Source organism: Streptopelia decaocto (assembly GCF_964273445.1).
Source record: "Streptopelia decaocto genome assembly, chromosome: 3".
In the NCBI taxonomy this organism is placed as follows: Eukaryota; Metazoa; Chordata; class Aves; order Columbiformes; family Columbidae; genus Streptopelia; species Streptopelia decaocto.
Window position 1 is genome coordinate 77,648,704 of NC_138656.1, and position 19,151 is coordinate 77,667,854.

The following is a 19,151-nucleotide window of genomic DNA, read 5'->3' on the forward strand; positions in this document are numbered from 1 at the left end:
AAACATACTTATGCAATCAGAAAAATTTTCCCACTAACAAAATGAAGCCAGTCCAGTTCATTGATATCAACCTTTCTACTAATAGACTGATAAATTACCATCTTTCCATATGGACATGTTTGTATTATGTTGATTACTCCTACAAACCATTTAAGAATTGATTTTCTTGTTAGACTATATAAGGGAATAGTTCTGTGTTTAATTGTTTAATGTGCATATTTGCTGTTCCAAATACGTGTGTGTATTATAGCAGCCTGTAAGTATTCCTACAAGGCGTTATTGTTAAAAATCTTCAGAGTGTAAAAAGTATTCATGTGATGCATCTGTTTTCAATTTATCTAGTTACTATAACTTGGAGGATGTGAGCCACGACACTATGAATAAATACCTCTCAAGCCTTGTTGAGAAATCCCTCTTTGATTTGGAAGGTTCCTACTGTATTGAAATTGGGGAGGTAAGACTCATCTGTGCCTTACAAGATTTGGTAAGATACATGCTCCTGAAAGCTGGGAAAAGCAAAATAAATACATCCTCCTGATTTGAGATGTTAGAGTTTGTCTATGGAGCTATTTGTAAGACGTTGAAAACTGTGCTTAATTGGGGTTGCAGCTGAATTATGATGCTAAATATTTTTTGCCGTTCTCTTTTATAAAGGAGTCTTAAAATATTTTGCGGTTTTGTAGGAACCATTTATATTGAACCATGTAGGAACTATGTATTTTTGATTCCTTTTCTAACAGGATAATCGCAGCATTGAACCTCTGACATATGGCCGCATTGCTTCCTATTACTATTTGAAGCATCCAACTATTGGGATGTTCAAAGATCAGCTGAAACCTGAAAGCAACATTGAAGAGTTGCTCTTAATTCTGACAGTGAGTGCTAATATTTTCTTAACTAACATTTAACTCATGGCTCTTAAAGACACTTAGAAGTACATGAAAAAACAACCCCAGAATTTAAAAAAAGGCATCTGTTCCCTGATCTATAATTTCTTTTTTTCTTGTTTTGAGCAATATAGCTGAATCATTTTTGATGTTTCAAATGTTTCATCTAATCAGTACATCAAAATTACCGCATACGCGTGTTTCTCTTCATGTGCCTCTTCATGATGTTCAAACAAATCTGAAACTTGTTTTTTCTAAGTTAGGTATAATACGAAAATGCCAGAATAATAACTACATATCAACATCCTAAATCTGTACCAGGGCCATCACGTTGCACTATGACAATCCGGAAGACACAGCAGGAGTCATACAGGGAAGACCTGTTTCCTAAAACGCCTGCTTTTCCTTCTCCCAGCCCCTTCACCATCCCTGAGGTCATAACCTGCCATAATTCCAGCTCACAGTTAGTCCAGTGACTGTTTCGTAGAGAAGTGCAATGCAAGGCAAAAGATTTAGGCTACAAATCTGGAGACACGGTCTACGATGCAGCATGATATTCTCATCATAAGTTAATCGGGTTTTACTTCTTTTTCCTTTTTAAGTACTTAAGTAGTTCTATCTACAAAATCTTCTTTTTCAAAATGGTATAACCCCACTCCTACACACATATTTGAAAACAAGAAGTGCTTGAGTATTATCCAGGATAACTTATTTCTGCCCACTTATGATTGTATTCTCTTTGCATTATATACATTATACAAGTGGCCCAAATTCTTTAATATTCTGATTTCCAAGTGTTAACTTCAAAATCTAGCGTCTCATCTTATAGTATTTATGTATGTTACTTTTATATTCATTATCATTTTGACATGCTGCCAAAATTTCCCTAAGGAGAAATACAAGAAAAAAAAATTAAATAGTGCTATTCAACAGTTTGCATCTCAACAAAACCTGATCAGCATTTTATGACACTAGGAAAGCCACTTTTCTAATACAGAGACTTTCTTTCTGATTAATTTAAATCACCTGCTGCAAACATTCGGAGCGTTACAGCTCAGAAATACAGGCTACAGGAATATTTTATTATGGCAAGTGTTATAGAGCCTAAATAGGGGAATTGCTATCAGTGATCCTACAATATCTGTTGTTCTGTTGTCAGAAAACATTGCCAATTATGTGAAATGAAATTCACTGTATTTGGCTGAATTCAAAACGGTAATCGACCACAATTCCTGTATATGCTGTATGTAAAATAAGTGAAATTTTAAAAATGAATATCCACTAGTGACCAGAAGTTAAATAATATAATGCTGAGTATTCAAGGTGAGAGCTTTACTCCAGCTGCTGTCTCTTTAAAATCGCTTTCCTCTAGAGAAAATTTTCTCCACCTAGAAACTGCAGAATTTTTTTTTCTGACAAATTTGGACAGGGAAACTTTGAGAGTAGCATTAGCAGAAATGGGGGACATTTAATGATGCTGCCTAAGCTGGTGAGCAGCACATGGAAGATGAATGATGGAAGCAGAATCTAGTGCTGTCTGTTTTATCTGAGAGCTCCTCATCTACTGCAACAGCTTGTATCCATGAGGTGTCAAGGTAAATGGCAAATATTTCTGTTGTAGACGAAACCTAGGACCCTACTGTTGGGCAGAGATTTTGAAATTTAAAATTAATTAATCTTGCTTTAATTCTTTCTAATTTTTTATCTGGAAATATAGACTTGGAAGTTGTCCATTTACAGTCTTAAGTGGAATGAGACTAAAAATAAAATCAGTTTGGGTCAAAATGTGCCACTTGACAATTTGAAAGATGAAAAGGCTGTATGAATGCTGCATGCCATTATAGCTGACAATTTTTCCTTACTTTTTATGCAGAAGTTGATTTTCATAATTACTAGTGGAATTACTATTGTGTCTCGTTTAAGGTGTAAATTGAAAGGGTTTTTTTTCAATCTGATGTAGTGTTGAAAAAAATCGCATTTCAACAGAGTTATTGCCAATGGTTTTTTTTCCCCTAAACACTGTGAATTAATGAGTTTTATAATTACATCAGTTGCTTCACACCTCTATTGTTAACCAATGACATTACATCTGCCTCACTCCACTGGTGCCCTCCTCCTTCTTATTGAAGCATTTAGCAGTTTTGGCAATAGGGAATTACATGGCATGGGGTAAATAGTCTAATTAGGTATAAGTGAAAATCCTGAGAGAAAAGGATATTTAAAAAGTAATTTGAAGAATCTCTTAATGATGCTGGAACTGAAAGCTGTAGTTATAGTACCAAAAGGCCTGTTATCATTGCAAAACATAATTCTAATTGTGATTACTCTGCTGATCACTCAGTTTTAAATTTTGAATTTTGGACTGTGTTATTTAAGAATAACCATCCAAAACATTTCTTGAATTCGCTTGCAGGTTTTTGTAGATGTGACATGTGGGTCTTTTTTTGTTAGCATTGTCCATAATCTTGCAAACCTTTAGACATTTACAAGTTGTTTGATGTATATAAAGAAAGCAGAAATGTACAATTGTAACAAAGAAAATAGTGTTGTTTGAAATGGGATATATACTAAATTGTAAATGTGTAAATTTAAAAGGAGCAAGAGTTTGTTTAAAACAAAACCAGTAAAAAGAACTCAGAAATTTATGATCATACTAAGGGTTTTAAATCTGAGTTTGATTAAGGGATTTTGAGTTTCAGATTGATATTTTGCCATGCCGATGGGTTCAGAATTCAGGATCATTCACCAATGAATTGTCAGTGAATCTTTGCAACTCATTGAAAGAGAAGTTTTGAGTCATTCTGTTTATACTGCTGATGGGTCTCTCAGAAAAGTCACTTGACAGCGAGATTTGTTTCCACTTAGTAGTCAAGACCATTCATAGCCTTTTCCAGTATCTGTTCCTTTCCCTGTTTTTATTTTATCTTTTCATTTGATCTTCTGCCAGCGTTTTGCAAGATCAAATGAATTTTTTTCGATATGGTTTAGGGGTTGAAGTGTCCATAACATGAACAGGAACGTGGCACATGGGAACAGCTCCGCAGTCATGTTGGCCGTATACAGTCATAAGTGATACAAATAGACGGGCTACAATCCCCTCACGCTTTCCCTCTCCTCTCAGTAAATCTGTACTCGAGATGTTTAATCTGTCTCGGGTTTGCAGTAAGCAGGCAAAGCTCAGATTCATTTACTTTTGTAACTGACTTGTGCTGGTGGACCTGTAATTTTTCTGAGAGAAAATGTTTGATGCTTTTCCATAGAGCTTTCTTTAAAACTTTCCTAACCGTGGTTCAGATGGTAATAATCCAAATGAGCTTATTCACTGTTGAGTTATGGCGCTTCTTGCATTAAGTATTATTGATGAGAAAGTGTCCATGGATTATTACTGACAGGCTGGATTTCCCTGAGGTATCTAAAGACTGTTTCCTTTTGTTCTGAAAGTTAGCTGCAGAGATTAGAGCAGAGGTCTGGGTAAAAAAAAAACAGTGTGAGATACTTTGGGGTGGTTTTTGTCATTTTCTGTACTAAATCAGCAGTCACCACAAATCTTTTTAAAATCAAATGTAGGTTTGTTGTTCCTTGAGGAACAGAGGTCTTGTTATCTGGTTGTCTGTATAATATTCTTGTTTACAGTTCAAATACTTTGTTAGATCTCCTCATACTGGTCAGTGAAGGGGAGTACATTACCATCTTTCAGCCCTTGTTTTGTCTGCTTGTTGTCCCTTATTTCTGTTTCTGAATTCTACTTATAAGAGAGAAATGGTTGGTTTCCTTGTGCCTACTGCTTCTTTTCGTGTAAAACTCATGTAAATGGGTTTCTTTCTAACTGGGGAGCCTAGCAACAGAAGAGCTTGGGGTTTGTGTTTTCCTGGGGCATAGGTATCCATCTTTCTTTGATATCAACATGGACTTCTGAGTTTGGTATCCACTCTTCCCTGTATTTCTGTCTGATAGCTGACATGGTTTTGTTACATTGGCTTGTATTAGACCAAGTGTTTCAGAACTCGGCAGAAAATCTGGCGTAGCTGGAGCAGCAGATTTGGAAAGCAGGAGGTTCATGAAACAGATGCCCTCTGTCCCAGATACATAGATAACAAAAGAGTAAAATTATTAACGCGTTATCTGTCTTTCATTATCTTTTACATATTTGTATTATGAGATTCTAGGCAACTCTGTTAACCTATAGTTTTATTTTCTGTTCGTCATCATTGTCACATCGTAGTCTAACCAGGGAAATACGCAAGTCTTTGTGAATATTTACATTCTCAACCTAAAGTAATTTTATTTCTGTAGCAGGATTCTGTCTTAAAGCTGTTGGTTCAGTCTCCCATGAAGGGTTCACAAAGGTTTATGACTCAGTGATAAACCATCTTTTCCACTGGTCTCCAGTTAGATGCTAGGGAAGGAGGAATTAATAAGTTACAAAAATATTGTCCAAGAGCAAGCTAATGTGAGCTGGTTTGTGTATTATTTTTGCTGCAAGCCATGTCAGAAACATTGGGTTTGGGAGTTTTTTTAATATATTATATAAAACTGCCTTTCTGTTCTGTGAGCAATTTCAGAAATAAATTATATCACTCTTCCTAAGTCAGTCGTCTTCTCGTTTAAATTTACATTTACATTTAATTTAGAAGGAAATAAATGTGCTATCATGATTTTCATCAAGGCAAAAAAATACAGCAAGGCTGTATTCGTTAGTTTATTCTTTTAAAATATGGCATTTCAGTGTCAAGAATAGAAATACTTTATTGCATAAACTTTGTCAAATGAAAAACAATTATGTTACATGCTAACTTTTAAAGAAGTTACGTATTTGATTTCACATATGTCATGCATTCTCAACAATATAAACATGGCTGCTGTGGCCACTCTCCAAGTAGGAACAGGCCTCAGCCATTATGCGTATCTTTAGTGACTCCTTATAATAGGATAAAACTGTTACCTCTTCCTGTGAAATCTTTTCTTCACAATAAATCCATACCTAGAACTGTTCAATGCATAAATTTCATGCTAAATAGAGGCATTTCCAGAATCATTTACTTATTTTCTATACAGCCTATATTTTCTGCATTTTAATATTTTAAAACATTTGTGATTCATTTCCCACTTGGAACATCTAGATAGTATCATAGTGTATTTAATAAAATGGTTTAAATTTTAAAATTTTACTTGGTTTCATGAAAATAGAACAAAATGTTATCGTTAATTTTAATAGCATCCAAATTTCATCATCTATATCCAGTGTATTCAAAATACCTTGTACTTAGCAGAAAGAGTACTTACACACATGAATACTCAAACATGAAATTTGTCTTGATTTTCCTCTAGTCCCAGTAGATGGAGCTGTTTTGAATGTTGCTGTAGTACTCGAATATAGTAATTTTTTTTCTAACATTATGACATGATGAGTCTTATTTTTCTTTTCCCAAATAATTGCTGGATTTTTACTTTGAAAGCATCATATGCTGCCCATCTTTCTAGAAAAATACAACCAGTTGGAATCAAGATAACGATACCCACCACTGACAGCTAACGAAACATGGCATAAGTCTTTCACTGTTATGGCATCAATAAGAAAAAAATATTTTCAAAACCAGAAAATAGAAGACCTTCCCATCCTGAATATACATGGCTTTCTAATCTCTGATTTCTAATCTCTAATCTCCTCCTTTTTCCCCCCTAATCTACTTACTCCTGTCTTTACTTGCCAGTTCAAAAAAATCTGAATCAATAGTCAGGAAAGTTAAAACAAAACCTGTTTTAAAGATGAAGTTAAAGGTTCCTGATGTACATTTCCCACCAGGTAGGCCGTAAGACAAGAACTGTTGTCTTGGAAATAATATGGTACCTTCAGGGTTTTTTTTGTTTGGGTTTTTTTGTTTGGTTTGAGTTGGGTTTTTTGGGTTTGTTTTGTTTTGCTTGGGGTTTGGGGGGGGGGGGGGGGCGGGGGATGGTGGTTTTTTTAAGTTGTTTTGATTGCCATGCAGTGTGCAGGGGAAAAACTTGTGAAAGTGTGTATAGCTGTGGTAGTAGAAGCCAGTAGCCTCAGGGTATATCCACATTTCAACAGCTGCTTTATTAACCGTTTCTGTCAGAAAAATGAGGAAATAATTTCCTTTAACAGGACCTATAGCTGCAGTTGTAACAGCAAAACGCTCATGTTTACCCATGAAAACTATTCTGATGAGCCAGGAGATTATTGCATTTGTATCTGCTGAGGTCAATAGGAGTACTGTCCTGATCTGGGACTTACAAATGTGAACACTGGCTGCCCTCTGTGGCAAATCAATGCTTGTCCTTGGGGTACCTTCTAGAAGCAAGTTAAGTGATATTATATCAAGCCTGGTTTAGCTGACTGCTTAAAGCTGCAGGCAATTCAACCATGCACTATTTATTTATTTTAGCACAAAAGTCTTTTACCTATCACTTGCCAGTTAGTCATTATGCAAGATCTCAAACTATGCATAGTTGTGTACATGCAGCCAGTACTTTGCAAAGTAATCAAACTGAAAATGAAATGGCTTTTTTTCAGCCATCATGTCATATGGCTCTCTTTTCAAATATACAATATATTTGTTGAAACAATGTTTGTGTTTGTGGAGACAAAACTAAAGTTGTAAAGGGCATCTTTATTGAGGTAAAGCTGACCATTTTATAATATATAATGCTGCTTTGATAAATGACCATGGGTTCTCATGCCCCAAGTACTCCATGAGAGTTTTACAAGCGTGGTGTGCCTTTAGAAAGTCAGTACAAATTCTACATACCTTGTGCCTCACAATTTGTAATTAAAGCCTGACAGGCAAACTTGGCCCTTCTGCAGCCCACAGTTCTTTTTTCTCTGGACTCTAGTTAGTGCCTTTGCTTTTGATGGAGTTGTATCATTGTACTATAAATTATAGCAGTTATATTGCTGATGAATTTGTTTTCACAGAATTCAGTTCACTTTGTGACACCAGCTTGTCCCTACTGACTGCTGTTTAAAGGCACACAAATGTTTTTCACTGTCAGCAGAGAAGTTAATGCTCAGACTTGTAAAGCCATTAAGAAAGAAGATGGCATTTTGTACCTTGTTCTCTGATTGGAACTGAAATATCAGAATAAGGATTGGTTTGACTGAAACAATTACATTATAGAAGATTGGTATCCAGCCTATATTGTTCCTTTAGTGTAGCAGTTAAATAAAAAGGGCATAAGAGGATTACTGATCGGTCCTCAATGAAGTATCTGACACTGGCATTTTCCTATTTACATATAGGTTCTTTCTTCGTCTTGTTCTTTTCTTTTTTTTTTTAGTTTCCTAGTGGAACCTGTCTAGCTTCAGAAGGTTGAATTTTATTTTAAATGTGGATGTTATGTATTATCAAGATGCTTTATTTCACCATTACTTAGGTAGCTCAAGCTACCCATAATGTTAGAAAAAGTTTATATATATATATATATTTGTAAATCTGGTATGGCATAGAAAGCTTGCTTTTAGAGAACAAACAGTTGCAGATTTTCTTCACCTCTGCAACTTAATGAATGTGGGCCAGGCAACTGGTGAAATATTGGAATTGCTGTATGTGAAAACTGTCAAGTTACACAGTCATAGAATCATTTTAATTTTATCTGGGATTGTGATGGTTTGATTGAAAATTTATAGTAGATTGTTGTCCCTTTTCCCATGGAAGAGTCAAATCAGACGTCACCAATTTGATGAGGTTGCCCACATGCCAACTTCCCACTGCCTTTCCTTTCTGTCTTCCAGTGGAAAGGACTAGCAAGACAGCAGAGATGATTCAAACTACTAGTTTTTAGAAAGATAAAATATATCAAGTCTATTTCTCTCACCTTAGAGGGTGAGAAAATGGCTAAAATCCCTCTCACAAAGGGTCTCTTAAATCCTTCTCCTGTCAAGGTGAAGGCATGCTACTCTGTTTGCTTGTGTTTACTTAGTGTGTACATGCATGTCTACTTACAAAATATTTTTAGGTACAACTGATGTATACAATATTAAGAAATTTTCTCTTAAATGTACTAGATCATTGAATGAACAATATTCTTTAGGTTAATGAGATGAATTCCAGTTGTTTTATCACTTGCTTAAGGCAGCAAGCAAATGTAAACAACATGAGGTATAGACATTAGATTATTTATTTCTTTTGCATATGATTGTCTTAATTTTTACTATACGCAGTCATATAAGATGCTAATTTTGAATACTTCTTTAGCTATAAGAATGTGTGTTTGCTTTCTCTTGATTCACACAGAACAGATGGATGCTTGACTGCCTGCTAATCCACAGCTGGAATGGTTTCAGCAGTTTCCACGTTGCTGGGTTAGAGTGGCTTTTCTAGTGGACTGAGAGGGCAGCAAGAGAGGGATATCATTATTCATCAGTATCCCAGTGGGATCGCTGCCAGCAGAGATTAATTTTTTCTGTTATGCTTGTAAAACAAGCTCAGGTGGAGTCTCTAATCCTCAGGGCACGGGTGGCAGATCAAGGAAGATGCTACAAAGCTAGTTAATTTTCAGATTCTAGGGGAAACAGAAGCTCTGTTAGATGTATAAATACATGATTGCAAATTTAAGTAGCTCAAATCCAAATGGGATCTTCCCAGACATCTGGTACTGAAAATCTCTGTTTCCTTTGTCTTTTAAAATAAGTTCTTAAAACTTTATACCAGAGGCAAAATGTGTGCAACTCTCTTAATTGTCAGTTATATTTCCATTTCATTTTTTTAATACAGTTCTTAAAATGTACTTTAGATAACTGCGTATGTTTACAGGTAGAAAAGATACAGCATGTCTGTGTAGGAATACTGAGTCAACGGTATTCCTACAATACTGCGGTGAACATCACCAAGAAAAATTATCACTTGCCATCCAAAAAGGGTTGGATCTGCCCTGGCAATGCATGGTACATCCCATTCAGGTAACGGGATGTTCTGTTAAGGTCATATATGGTACAAGGGCATTTTTGTCATGTTACTCACTGTATCAAACCTCTGGCCATTCATGACAGAAGTGTTGGTAGAATTTCTTCAAATCAGGTACACTGAAACACTGATAGGTTGTCCATTTGTTTAATGGACTTCAATTAGTTTTCTTTTTACTGCTTTTCGTTGTTGTTGCTGTCATGAGTACACCTGTTCCTCGGCCTTGTAATTATTAGTGTCTTCAGTCTCTGCATTACCTTGTAGCTCTTGAGTTATTCAAAACATTGGGTCAGATTTTCAAGCAAAGTTAATCCACATAGTTACACTGAAATGGGTGGAGATGTGCCAGTTTTTATCAGCAGGGAACTACTCTTATTGAAATTTACTTGCAGCAGCTGTCACTTCCTCTTACAGTTCTGTTTTTTTATTATTATATGAAACTATTTTCATTTAAAAGTGCTCAGAGTGAGACCAGTAGCATTGGCTTGCTGAAAAGACATTGTGCATGTAGGCACCTTCCAAGTTTCCCATATATTTCTGCCAGTTCGTATTGTTCTTGTATTATTCTGGGCTCGAGCCTCTCTTCAACAGAGGCTGCAAGTCATTCCACCACATGATGACAGGTATTCATGCCTGTGAACTTTTTATTCCTTTTTGTCTTTGGTCACATAGTAGTCTAAATTCAGAATTTAATCCAGTACAAAAATGCAGCAGTGTACATTTGTGTCTCCCCACTACAGACGGTGCCACAGGTCAGCAGATCTGAAATCCAGTTTTCAATGAACAGAGCTTTTACAGCTTGCCATAAACATTTACAGTATGTATGGGCCCCATTGCACATAAAGAATTTGTAGCACTTACTCCTGTCTCCATGCAGAGTAGCATTAACTTAATGCAGAGATCTGTTAACTTCTTCCCTGGGTCTGGCTCTGCTCTGGAAGATCCCAGTGGAGGATCAAAGCCAAAGATGGGAAATGACTGATCACTTTCCCAAGGACAGCTTTGTGCCAGGATTTGCTGTTACAATTTTTATTGCTATCATCATCTCAATCAGCAGTTGAGCCAGCTGATTCAGCCAAGCTCCACTTCAAAACATGGACAAATGTCCAAATGGAACTGAAGTAGATTACTCATGACAATCAGACTTTTGAATGCATACTCAGACAGATTTTCCCAGTTTTGTGTTAGCACATTACTGAGTTCATGCACTGAAAAGCTTTTCTGTATTAATGCAATACAATTAGTTTCAATACAGCCAAAAGCAGTTTGGTTTAAATCTTTCCTATAATACGACTTGAGATTACAGGAGAAGAACGTTGTGGGTCACTGCCCCATCTAGGTATTAATATTAAAAAAGGTGGGGTGATGATAATGCATTCAGAATGTGCGGGTTCAAAGCATTCTTATGAAAAGTAATAGGAAAAGTCAGGCATCTTGGAGAGGCAAAAATCTCAAATATACCATTTCCAGTGATAAAATGTAATAATTCTCTCACATCATTATAATTCACTTTATAAATTGAATTTATACCATTCCATTTATATTTATTTGCTATGGTCAAAGTAACTTATTCTAGGTGAACAGTGTGTATGCCATACCAGTTTCAGATGTTTGCCCTTATTTTTGTCCCACTTCAGCCTTCTTTTGCATTTATTTTGCCTTAAACTGTGCAAGTGTTACAGGCTTACTTATAATCAATAATTCAACTTAAAAACCTGAGAGTGAACTAAGGCCACCTCTATGGAAGTTGCACAGGCTTAATACTATGAAAGTACCTACACATTTGGGGGGAAAATGAATGTATTGTAAGAACAGGTTTTATTAGAACTGGCCAAAAACATAGCACTGAATTAGGACTGTGATTATAAACTTTATGAAATATGGATTGTGAGTGTTAAGACTTAAAATCATTAATTCCTTGTTTTAATATGTTTTATTAAAGTACACCATTTAAAAAAAAGGAAATAATTCTGAAATAGAATGGTTTTCTAAGTGTATTTTTTACCATTTCGTAAACAAATTACAATGAATGTGTTATCTACCACTGTATCTTCCTCTACACCAAAACCTAGCTTCTCTGAAATGCTCAGGAAACATGAGGGAAGACAATAAAAAAGGGAAATCTACTTTCAAGTCAGTATAGAAGTCCTAAGAACTTTTTTCTCTTGTCAAATTCTTGTTATTTGATATAATTCTTCCTCTTTGATGTGCTATACTGCTTGCGTTTTCTTTTAGCAACTCTGTGCTGAAGCAGAGGTCTGTAATTTAACTTTGTACGTTAGGAGTTCCCAGATCTGCCAGGTCACTCTCTGCTACTGGTAGCTAATATTGCTGACCCCCTCTTGCTCTGTGCGCAGTGGCAAAGGTCTTTCAGACTCCTGACCCCTGGTCATCAGGAATGTCATCAGTAGTTTGTAGTTTGGATGTTTTAAGTAAGAGGTGAACTTGTGAAATCTAAACCCTTCAGGGTGTTTTTAAGTGATCACTCAACTGTTTCATTGCCCTAGCTTGTACTTTTTATGATGTCTGTAATTCTAAATTTGTGTTGTTTATCATATGCAGCTATTTAAGAGCAAAAATCAAACACTTGTCAGTTTAAAGTGAGAAGTCAGAGAATACATTGATGTATGATTTCTCTGATCAGTAACATGAGGACTTGATAAGCACTGTAAGAACTTTTACCTTGTACGTTCTAATAAGTTGTGTTTGTAGATCCCATTACTGAAGTGTGCCCCTTTCAAATCCTGAAAGATAGTTACAAATTAATTTTTTTAAACTAATAGATTTACATAATTGCATGATGATGGGGTTTACATCTTTATCTCTTCAACTTCTCATGCTTAACTGGAAATTTCCAGTGCCCATTTTGGTAAGTCTTAAATCTAGAGCCCAGGGTACCCCAGCCTCACTATTTTGCTCCTACCTAGTTAATGGGTTAACTTTACAATTTGAGTTCTCTACCTTTTTTTTTTTTTTTTACACGTAGCTTTTATCTGTGAAAACGCATTAACCACTGATTAAATAATAAATAAAAAGTTAGTATTTGTTTCAAAAAGATACTGAGCAGCCCTTATCCCTTGGATGTTGCTCTCCATCCTACACGTATCTGTTTCTCTCCTGTCGTTCTTCTGAAAGTAGAGACTACTCTGACGGAATACTACAGAAGTGGCCAGGTCGTTTTCCCATTATCCAGGCTGGAGTGGAGAGTTGGAGCGGGCGGAGTCCCCAGTGGGAGGCAGCAGTGCCAGAGAGGGATCCCCCCTTTTCCCCAGCAGAGACAGATTCTGCCCCGGGGCTGCGGCTCTGACTCCCCCATGCCCCACGGCGCAGGGGTGGACACGGGGCTCGGCTTTCAGCCTTTTGTCCCTGAGAGCCACCCACCTGGGAAGGAAGGGATGGGAAGCCAAGGAACTTCACTGCAGGGTTGGCTTTGTTATAGAATCATAGATCAGTATGGGTTGGAAGGGACCTTCGTGGTGGATACCATTGGATTGCACTGCCACATACATGTGCATTTGACAGGGAGAAATGTTATATGGAGCTTGTTTAGAAATGGTCTCTGTGATGGATTACAGTATCGTGTACTAAATATACTCTAAACTTGCTTGACAATTTTAGTTGTTTTCTTTTGCATCATATTAGCCACTCTTAGAATCATATAATCATTTTGATTGGAAAAGACCCTCAAGATCATCGAGTCCAACCGTTAACCTAACACTGTCACTAAACCATGTCCCTAAGTACCACATCTACACATATTTTAAACACCTCCAGGGTGACTCCACCACTTCCTTGAGCAGCCTGTTCCAACACCTGACAACCCTTTCAGTGAAGACATTTTTCCTAATATCCATCTAAACCTCCCCTGGCTCAACTCAAGATCTCTGCAAAACTTCAACCTGTTCTATTTCTTAGTGGAGCCTGCCAGGCTGCCCCAAAAATCTGGAATGTCACTTCTGTAAAGTTTGTCTTAAAAGTATATTTTTACATTTGTAAAGCAGAGTGAGGAAGCTCTTTGTACAAGTGTCTGCTGTCTAAAAAAGAGCTTCCAATCTGAATATCCCCGTGTTATGCAGCAGCTTCAATAAGCTGGTAGAAATGACTTTTTTTTCTATAATGTGGACCTTGAAAACATATATCATGTTTGTCCTTAAAACTTATAACTAGTAATATATGTTTATAACTGTCTATAACTGGGATGTTGTCCTAGACCTTTTATATCTAAGAGTAAAAAAAAACACCCAAACATTTTAAACTTTGGAAGTTTGAATTATGTCCCATAAAGCTGAGACCGAAGCATATACATTTATGGGCTACCAATAAACTCCTTAAAATAGGAGTTTATAATGGAATCAGTAACACAGATATAATTTTCAGAGCAGTAATTCTAGCAAGTACTTTTCCAATTCCATTTTTCAATCTACTTTACTTTTTAGTGTGAGCTGAAAAACAGTTTTTAAGTATGTGGTCAGTTTGGGCTTTTTTGCCCCCCCTTCTTTTTTTAGCACGTTTATTTTTTTTCTGGATATAAATCCAAGCTGGATTGTGCACCAGCTGCCTGCCAGGATACATCTGTGCAAATTTAATGTCTTTCCTTATAAATCAAACTCACACTTGAAAATGTGAAGATAAAATATAGTATAAATATGATTATTAATTTAGATAATTTTCATAATATATACTTTTGTCATTATTATGTCACATAATATGGCCTTGTGCTATTTAGAAGAGCAAGGGCAAAGGGAGATCAGCTTGGGAACTTCAGTTAAGGGATTTTTTAGTTTTCCTTGTAAGATAGTTAACAGGATCAAATGAAACTTTTGTCAGCACATGAATTGAGATACAGATATGTATATAAAGCCAGAAATAATTTCAAACATTTTTAAGTGCAGAAGTTCAAGTATACTCAAAGAAAAAAAAAAACAGAATTTGTGAATCTGTTATAAGACACTATTATGCAGTTAGCTGGCTACTCACAAATTATCAGGGCTTGTTCTTTCTCTGTTTCTGCCATGCCAATTTTCTCTGTCCTATCCTAGGGGTAACATAGGTATTGCCAAACAAGGACACTTACAGACTGCTTTAAGTAGTATTAGAGTCCAGCAACTTGTAATACACTGTAGCACTATATGGAAGTTACAGGTCAGGATGTTGCACTAAAATAATCTGTAGCTGTTTGTGCAATGGAACAAAAGACAAAAGCCAATTATATAATAATATTATCATTGAGCTTATATTTGCCTATCCAGTTACTTAAAGAGCGAAGTATGCTGTTTTCGCTTAGAAAAATAAATTGCATGTTGGCATACCTTTCAACTTCCGATAGTAGAGAACTAAAATTTGCTTCATAATGTATTATTAGTGTTAATTGCAGAATAACTGAAAAAAAAAAAAAGCTTATTTTTTATTTTTCGTTCTATGCACAAATTATTATTTATGTGTTTTAAACCAAGATTCAGGTAAAGAGGATGTAATTACTGTATTAGCTAAAAATTATCCTTATCTTTTCTCCATTTTTATTCTTCTGGTAGTTACTTTTAGTACTAGTTTACTGCAAGCTTTTTTAATACCGTAGCTTAATGACTGCTGATTTTGATATAATATTTTCTAAGAATGCTTTTCCCTTGTTTGTTTCTACACCAGAAACTCAAAAGAGAGCAAAACACATTGCAGGTGTGTTAAATTTGAAAATATGGTGTTTAGGTTCACTGTACCTATATAAAGAAAAAGAATGTACAGATGGTCAGTCAATTCTAAGGTAGTTTCAAGAAAAGCATCACTAAAGAAAAGGCTGCTGGCTCAACTCTGGAATGTGAGAAACTATTTTTGGTTTGGTTTAGACCCTCATTGTTACAAATTAATCAACTGCTCTTTAAAGTCTAGAACTCATTAACTTTATAAGTTTTACTGTTCCCATGACTGAACTTAGCTTAAAATATTCAAGTTTACTTTAGTTGCTCACCTTGATCCCATTTCTGTCTGTGTTCTACAAGTATCCTCTTCCCTCTTGTAGACAGATGGCAAGATGTAGCTAGTTGAGATTTAAAATATTTCAGCAGGTTTACACGTGATGTAGTTTAGAGTTCACTATAAATGAGTAATTCCAGCCAAACTTACATATTTGCGGGTAGAAAGAAAATCTGACTTTTTTTTCTAACTCTATGGACACTGCATAGCACAGTACTCGCCATGCTGGATACCTTATTTAAATTTTAGTTCAGTCTGACTTCTCAAATGCCTCATAGTACCAGAAAACTGCAAAAGATATATTTTAAAATGGGATGAGTTGTTTACTTTTAGAACAATTCTAACAGTTCAAGTAAAAGGTGATGGTAAGCTGCATATCTGGAACACTCTTGCAGACAGGACACCAAGATGATTCTATGGATGGTGTTATGCAGGAAACAGAATTCAATTATCAGAATAGCCCTTTGACCTTGTAAAATGTAACTACCGAGTTTATGCAGGTCTGCGTGTGATTTTTCTCACTGGCAAAGCAAGTTACTCTCTCCTATATAACCCTGCATCACATACAGGTTGAAATGTAGGTTTGAGGGGACTGTTTCACCCTCAAGATGATGCAAGTAGTCTCTAACGCCCAAAATAAGATATTTGGAAAGTCCGTCACAGACCTGTAGAAAGGAGAGATGTGGCATGACTACCAAACACATGATTGCAGAACACACAGCTAAAATTCCTAGTTAACTCCTGGTATACTCCAAGTTATGCTTAAGTGTGTGGGTGCTTGTAAACATATTATTTGCAAATGAGCCAAAGTAGTCCTGATTTAACGGAAGAAAAAGGGAACATGAAGAATGCACAGCAGTGCTTTGTGGTTTAACTATAAAGTTTGTATTAAGTTTCTTGTCTTTAGAAAGAAGATTAATGATTGATGCGTAATTTGATCTGTTTCCTCACCCATGGAAATTAGGACGGTATCCAGACACAATGTACTAAAATATATAATACATATATATTGTGTGCAATAATTGAAGCTGTAGCCTTTGCAGAACAGATTGAGATTCACAATGAAAAGGAAAACTAAAATGAAAAAATATTGAGTGAACAGCAGGGCCTATTTGAGGTGATTACAATGGATGTTTCTTTATTCTGTCTTTTCTTGTGCAACCTGAAAACAGTAGCAGGGGGTTACAAGCAGAGTTCATCACAGAGTTGTCAATCACTGTCATTTACCATTTTGCAATGGAAGATGTCTTTATTCAAGGACAGCTGGGCAAATCAGAGAAACAGATTTGCAGTTAGTAGTCTGTCCAGGCTACACTAAGCAAACAAGGACAGGGCAGACATACTGGCCTCTCACATAAAAATATAATGGACTCTGCTGACCTCAGTGCCCTCCATTCAGCTTCATTCTCAGTCGTATAAAAGCTTCACTACCCATTCTCAATTTCCTTTAATTACCTACATGATGCAGATAAGAAAATGAACCTCACTTACTTACAGTCAATGATCACAAACAGGAAATTAAGTAGGCAAGTTGTTTAAAATAAGAGGAGTGTTTTGGAGGTAAATAAAACATGTGCTGGGGAAGAATCAGGGAAAATGCATTTTCAGGAGTACCAATTGGTCTGGAGTGACTTGGCTGATCCTTCTTCTTTCTGCTACTTTAAACTGCAAAGCAAAACTTAAGTAAAAAATCTCCTTGGTAAATATTCTTTAAAATATCTTTGAAGGAGAAGCCAGTTAAATAAAAAGAGTGAAGCAAACATGCAGCCTTCTATAGGACTTAAAAAGATTGTGACCTCAGGTTCAGAGAATAAATGACCACAGTTTTCACAAGAGATCTAGCAGAGACATCCAGGATTAAGCAGCAGTTGTCTTTAGTCAGTCTTCATTTCTAATCTGCAGTCTAGATATGAAATAGATTAATGACATTCTGATTTTCTTTCCAAATCTTAAATTGCCTAATACTTATTTTTCCTTTTACATTTCTATCACAGTTTAGGTGTAGTTTCATTGTATCATTAAAGAAAAAAAATGTGCTGTCAGTTTTCAAGGGAGTGAAAAACAGCTATATAACCGATTTTAGGAATTGTCAAAAAAGAATTCTATGTGTTAGGATATTAATGAGTGGATATGGTACTTTGCAAGTCAATTAGGTAGTTCTATTAGGTGTTCTAAAATTGCCATTTTTCTTTATCTCACTCTGCATTGGTTACCGTTGTGACTACTTCATTAATATGGATTTGCAGGAAGTCTGACTGGAGATTGAAGACTAAAACTCATAATATCAAATCTATAGTCTAAGAGGAAAATAAAATCCTGAACACTTTAATTTAATGGTCTCTGCTAATTCCATAGTTTGGAAGATATTGCCCTCAGGGCTACCCAAATAAGTTTTTATTTTATGACAAAAGGAGTACAGTCTTTTAAATTACAGATGGAAAAGATATCACTTATTATAAAACTCCTATCTTTACTTGCAAATTTTATACTTCAGAAAGATCAACCTCATTCCAGACAAGAAAATGTACGCATGCATGCACAAGAGGATTTTGTGGAGGAAAAAAATTACCAATTAAGTCACAGAACTGACTCTTCAGCCTCTTCTTACAGTTCTTAGGGTGCTTCTGTTGAACTTTCTTTCAGAGACAGTGGATTTCCCTAGCAGGAGAACGAACATCTCTGCTCTTGCTGCTAGACGTATTTGTTCCTCTCAGCCCCAAGGATGTTGCTACTCCTAACTACATTTAGAGTACTTGTTGGTGCGCACCTCCTTTTTGCAACAATGAGAAAGTTCTTAGACAGCTTTCATTTTGGCATGAATGGTATTAGTCCCACTCTGGAGCACAGAGGACAGTTTTCAGCACCTACTTAGAATTTTGCTTTTTGCTTTGATCACTGATCATCTGTTGCTTAGACACTGACTGCTCAAAATATTGAAAAAATATTGAAAATATATTTTAAAAGAACCTTACCAGAGGTATTTCAAACCCACTGTGTTTTGAATACAAAGAGAAAAGTAGAAACCCTGAAAACTGAAAATGTGAATTATTGACTTCTTCATAGCTAACCTTACAATGTTTTTGTGAGCCAACCAGGGTGCAATACCTGTAGAAGTTTATCTCAAATACTGATTCCACCCATGAATGTATTTATTTCACTGCTTTTATTTTCTTCTTTAATATTAAAATCAGGTCTGTGAAAAAAAATTTAAAACCTATAGTTGTGTAAATATTTGTGAATATTTTACTACCTATTGTTTTCCCACACACATTATTTTGATAAATAAGTACCCTTTCTAAGCATTACAGGGCTGCTATTTGAGTGAGCAATTAAATCTAACTATAGTAAATTCACTGCCTATACTTTTAATGTCTCA

At 35.8% G+C, this 19,151-nt stretch overlaps 1 protein-coding gene across 2 annotated transcripts in view; it reads left to right on the forward strand.

Moving 5' to 3' along the window:
• ASCC3 (activating signal cointegrator 1 complex subunit 3) overlaps positions 1–19,151 on the forward strand; it is a 268,045-nt gene that overhangs the window by 224,560 nt on the left and 24,334 nt on the right. For both annotated transcript variants that reach the window (XM_082047293.1, XM_082047294.1), the window contains 2 exons: positions 343–454; positions 741–875. In XM_082047293.1, coding sequence (XP_081903419.1) covers positions 343–454; positions 741–875 — 247 coding nt within the window. The remainder of the gene's footprint in view (positions 1–342; positions 455–740; positions 876–19,151) is intronic.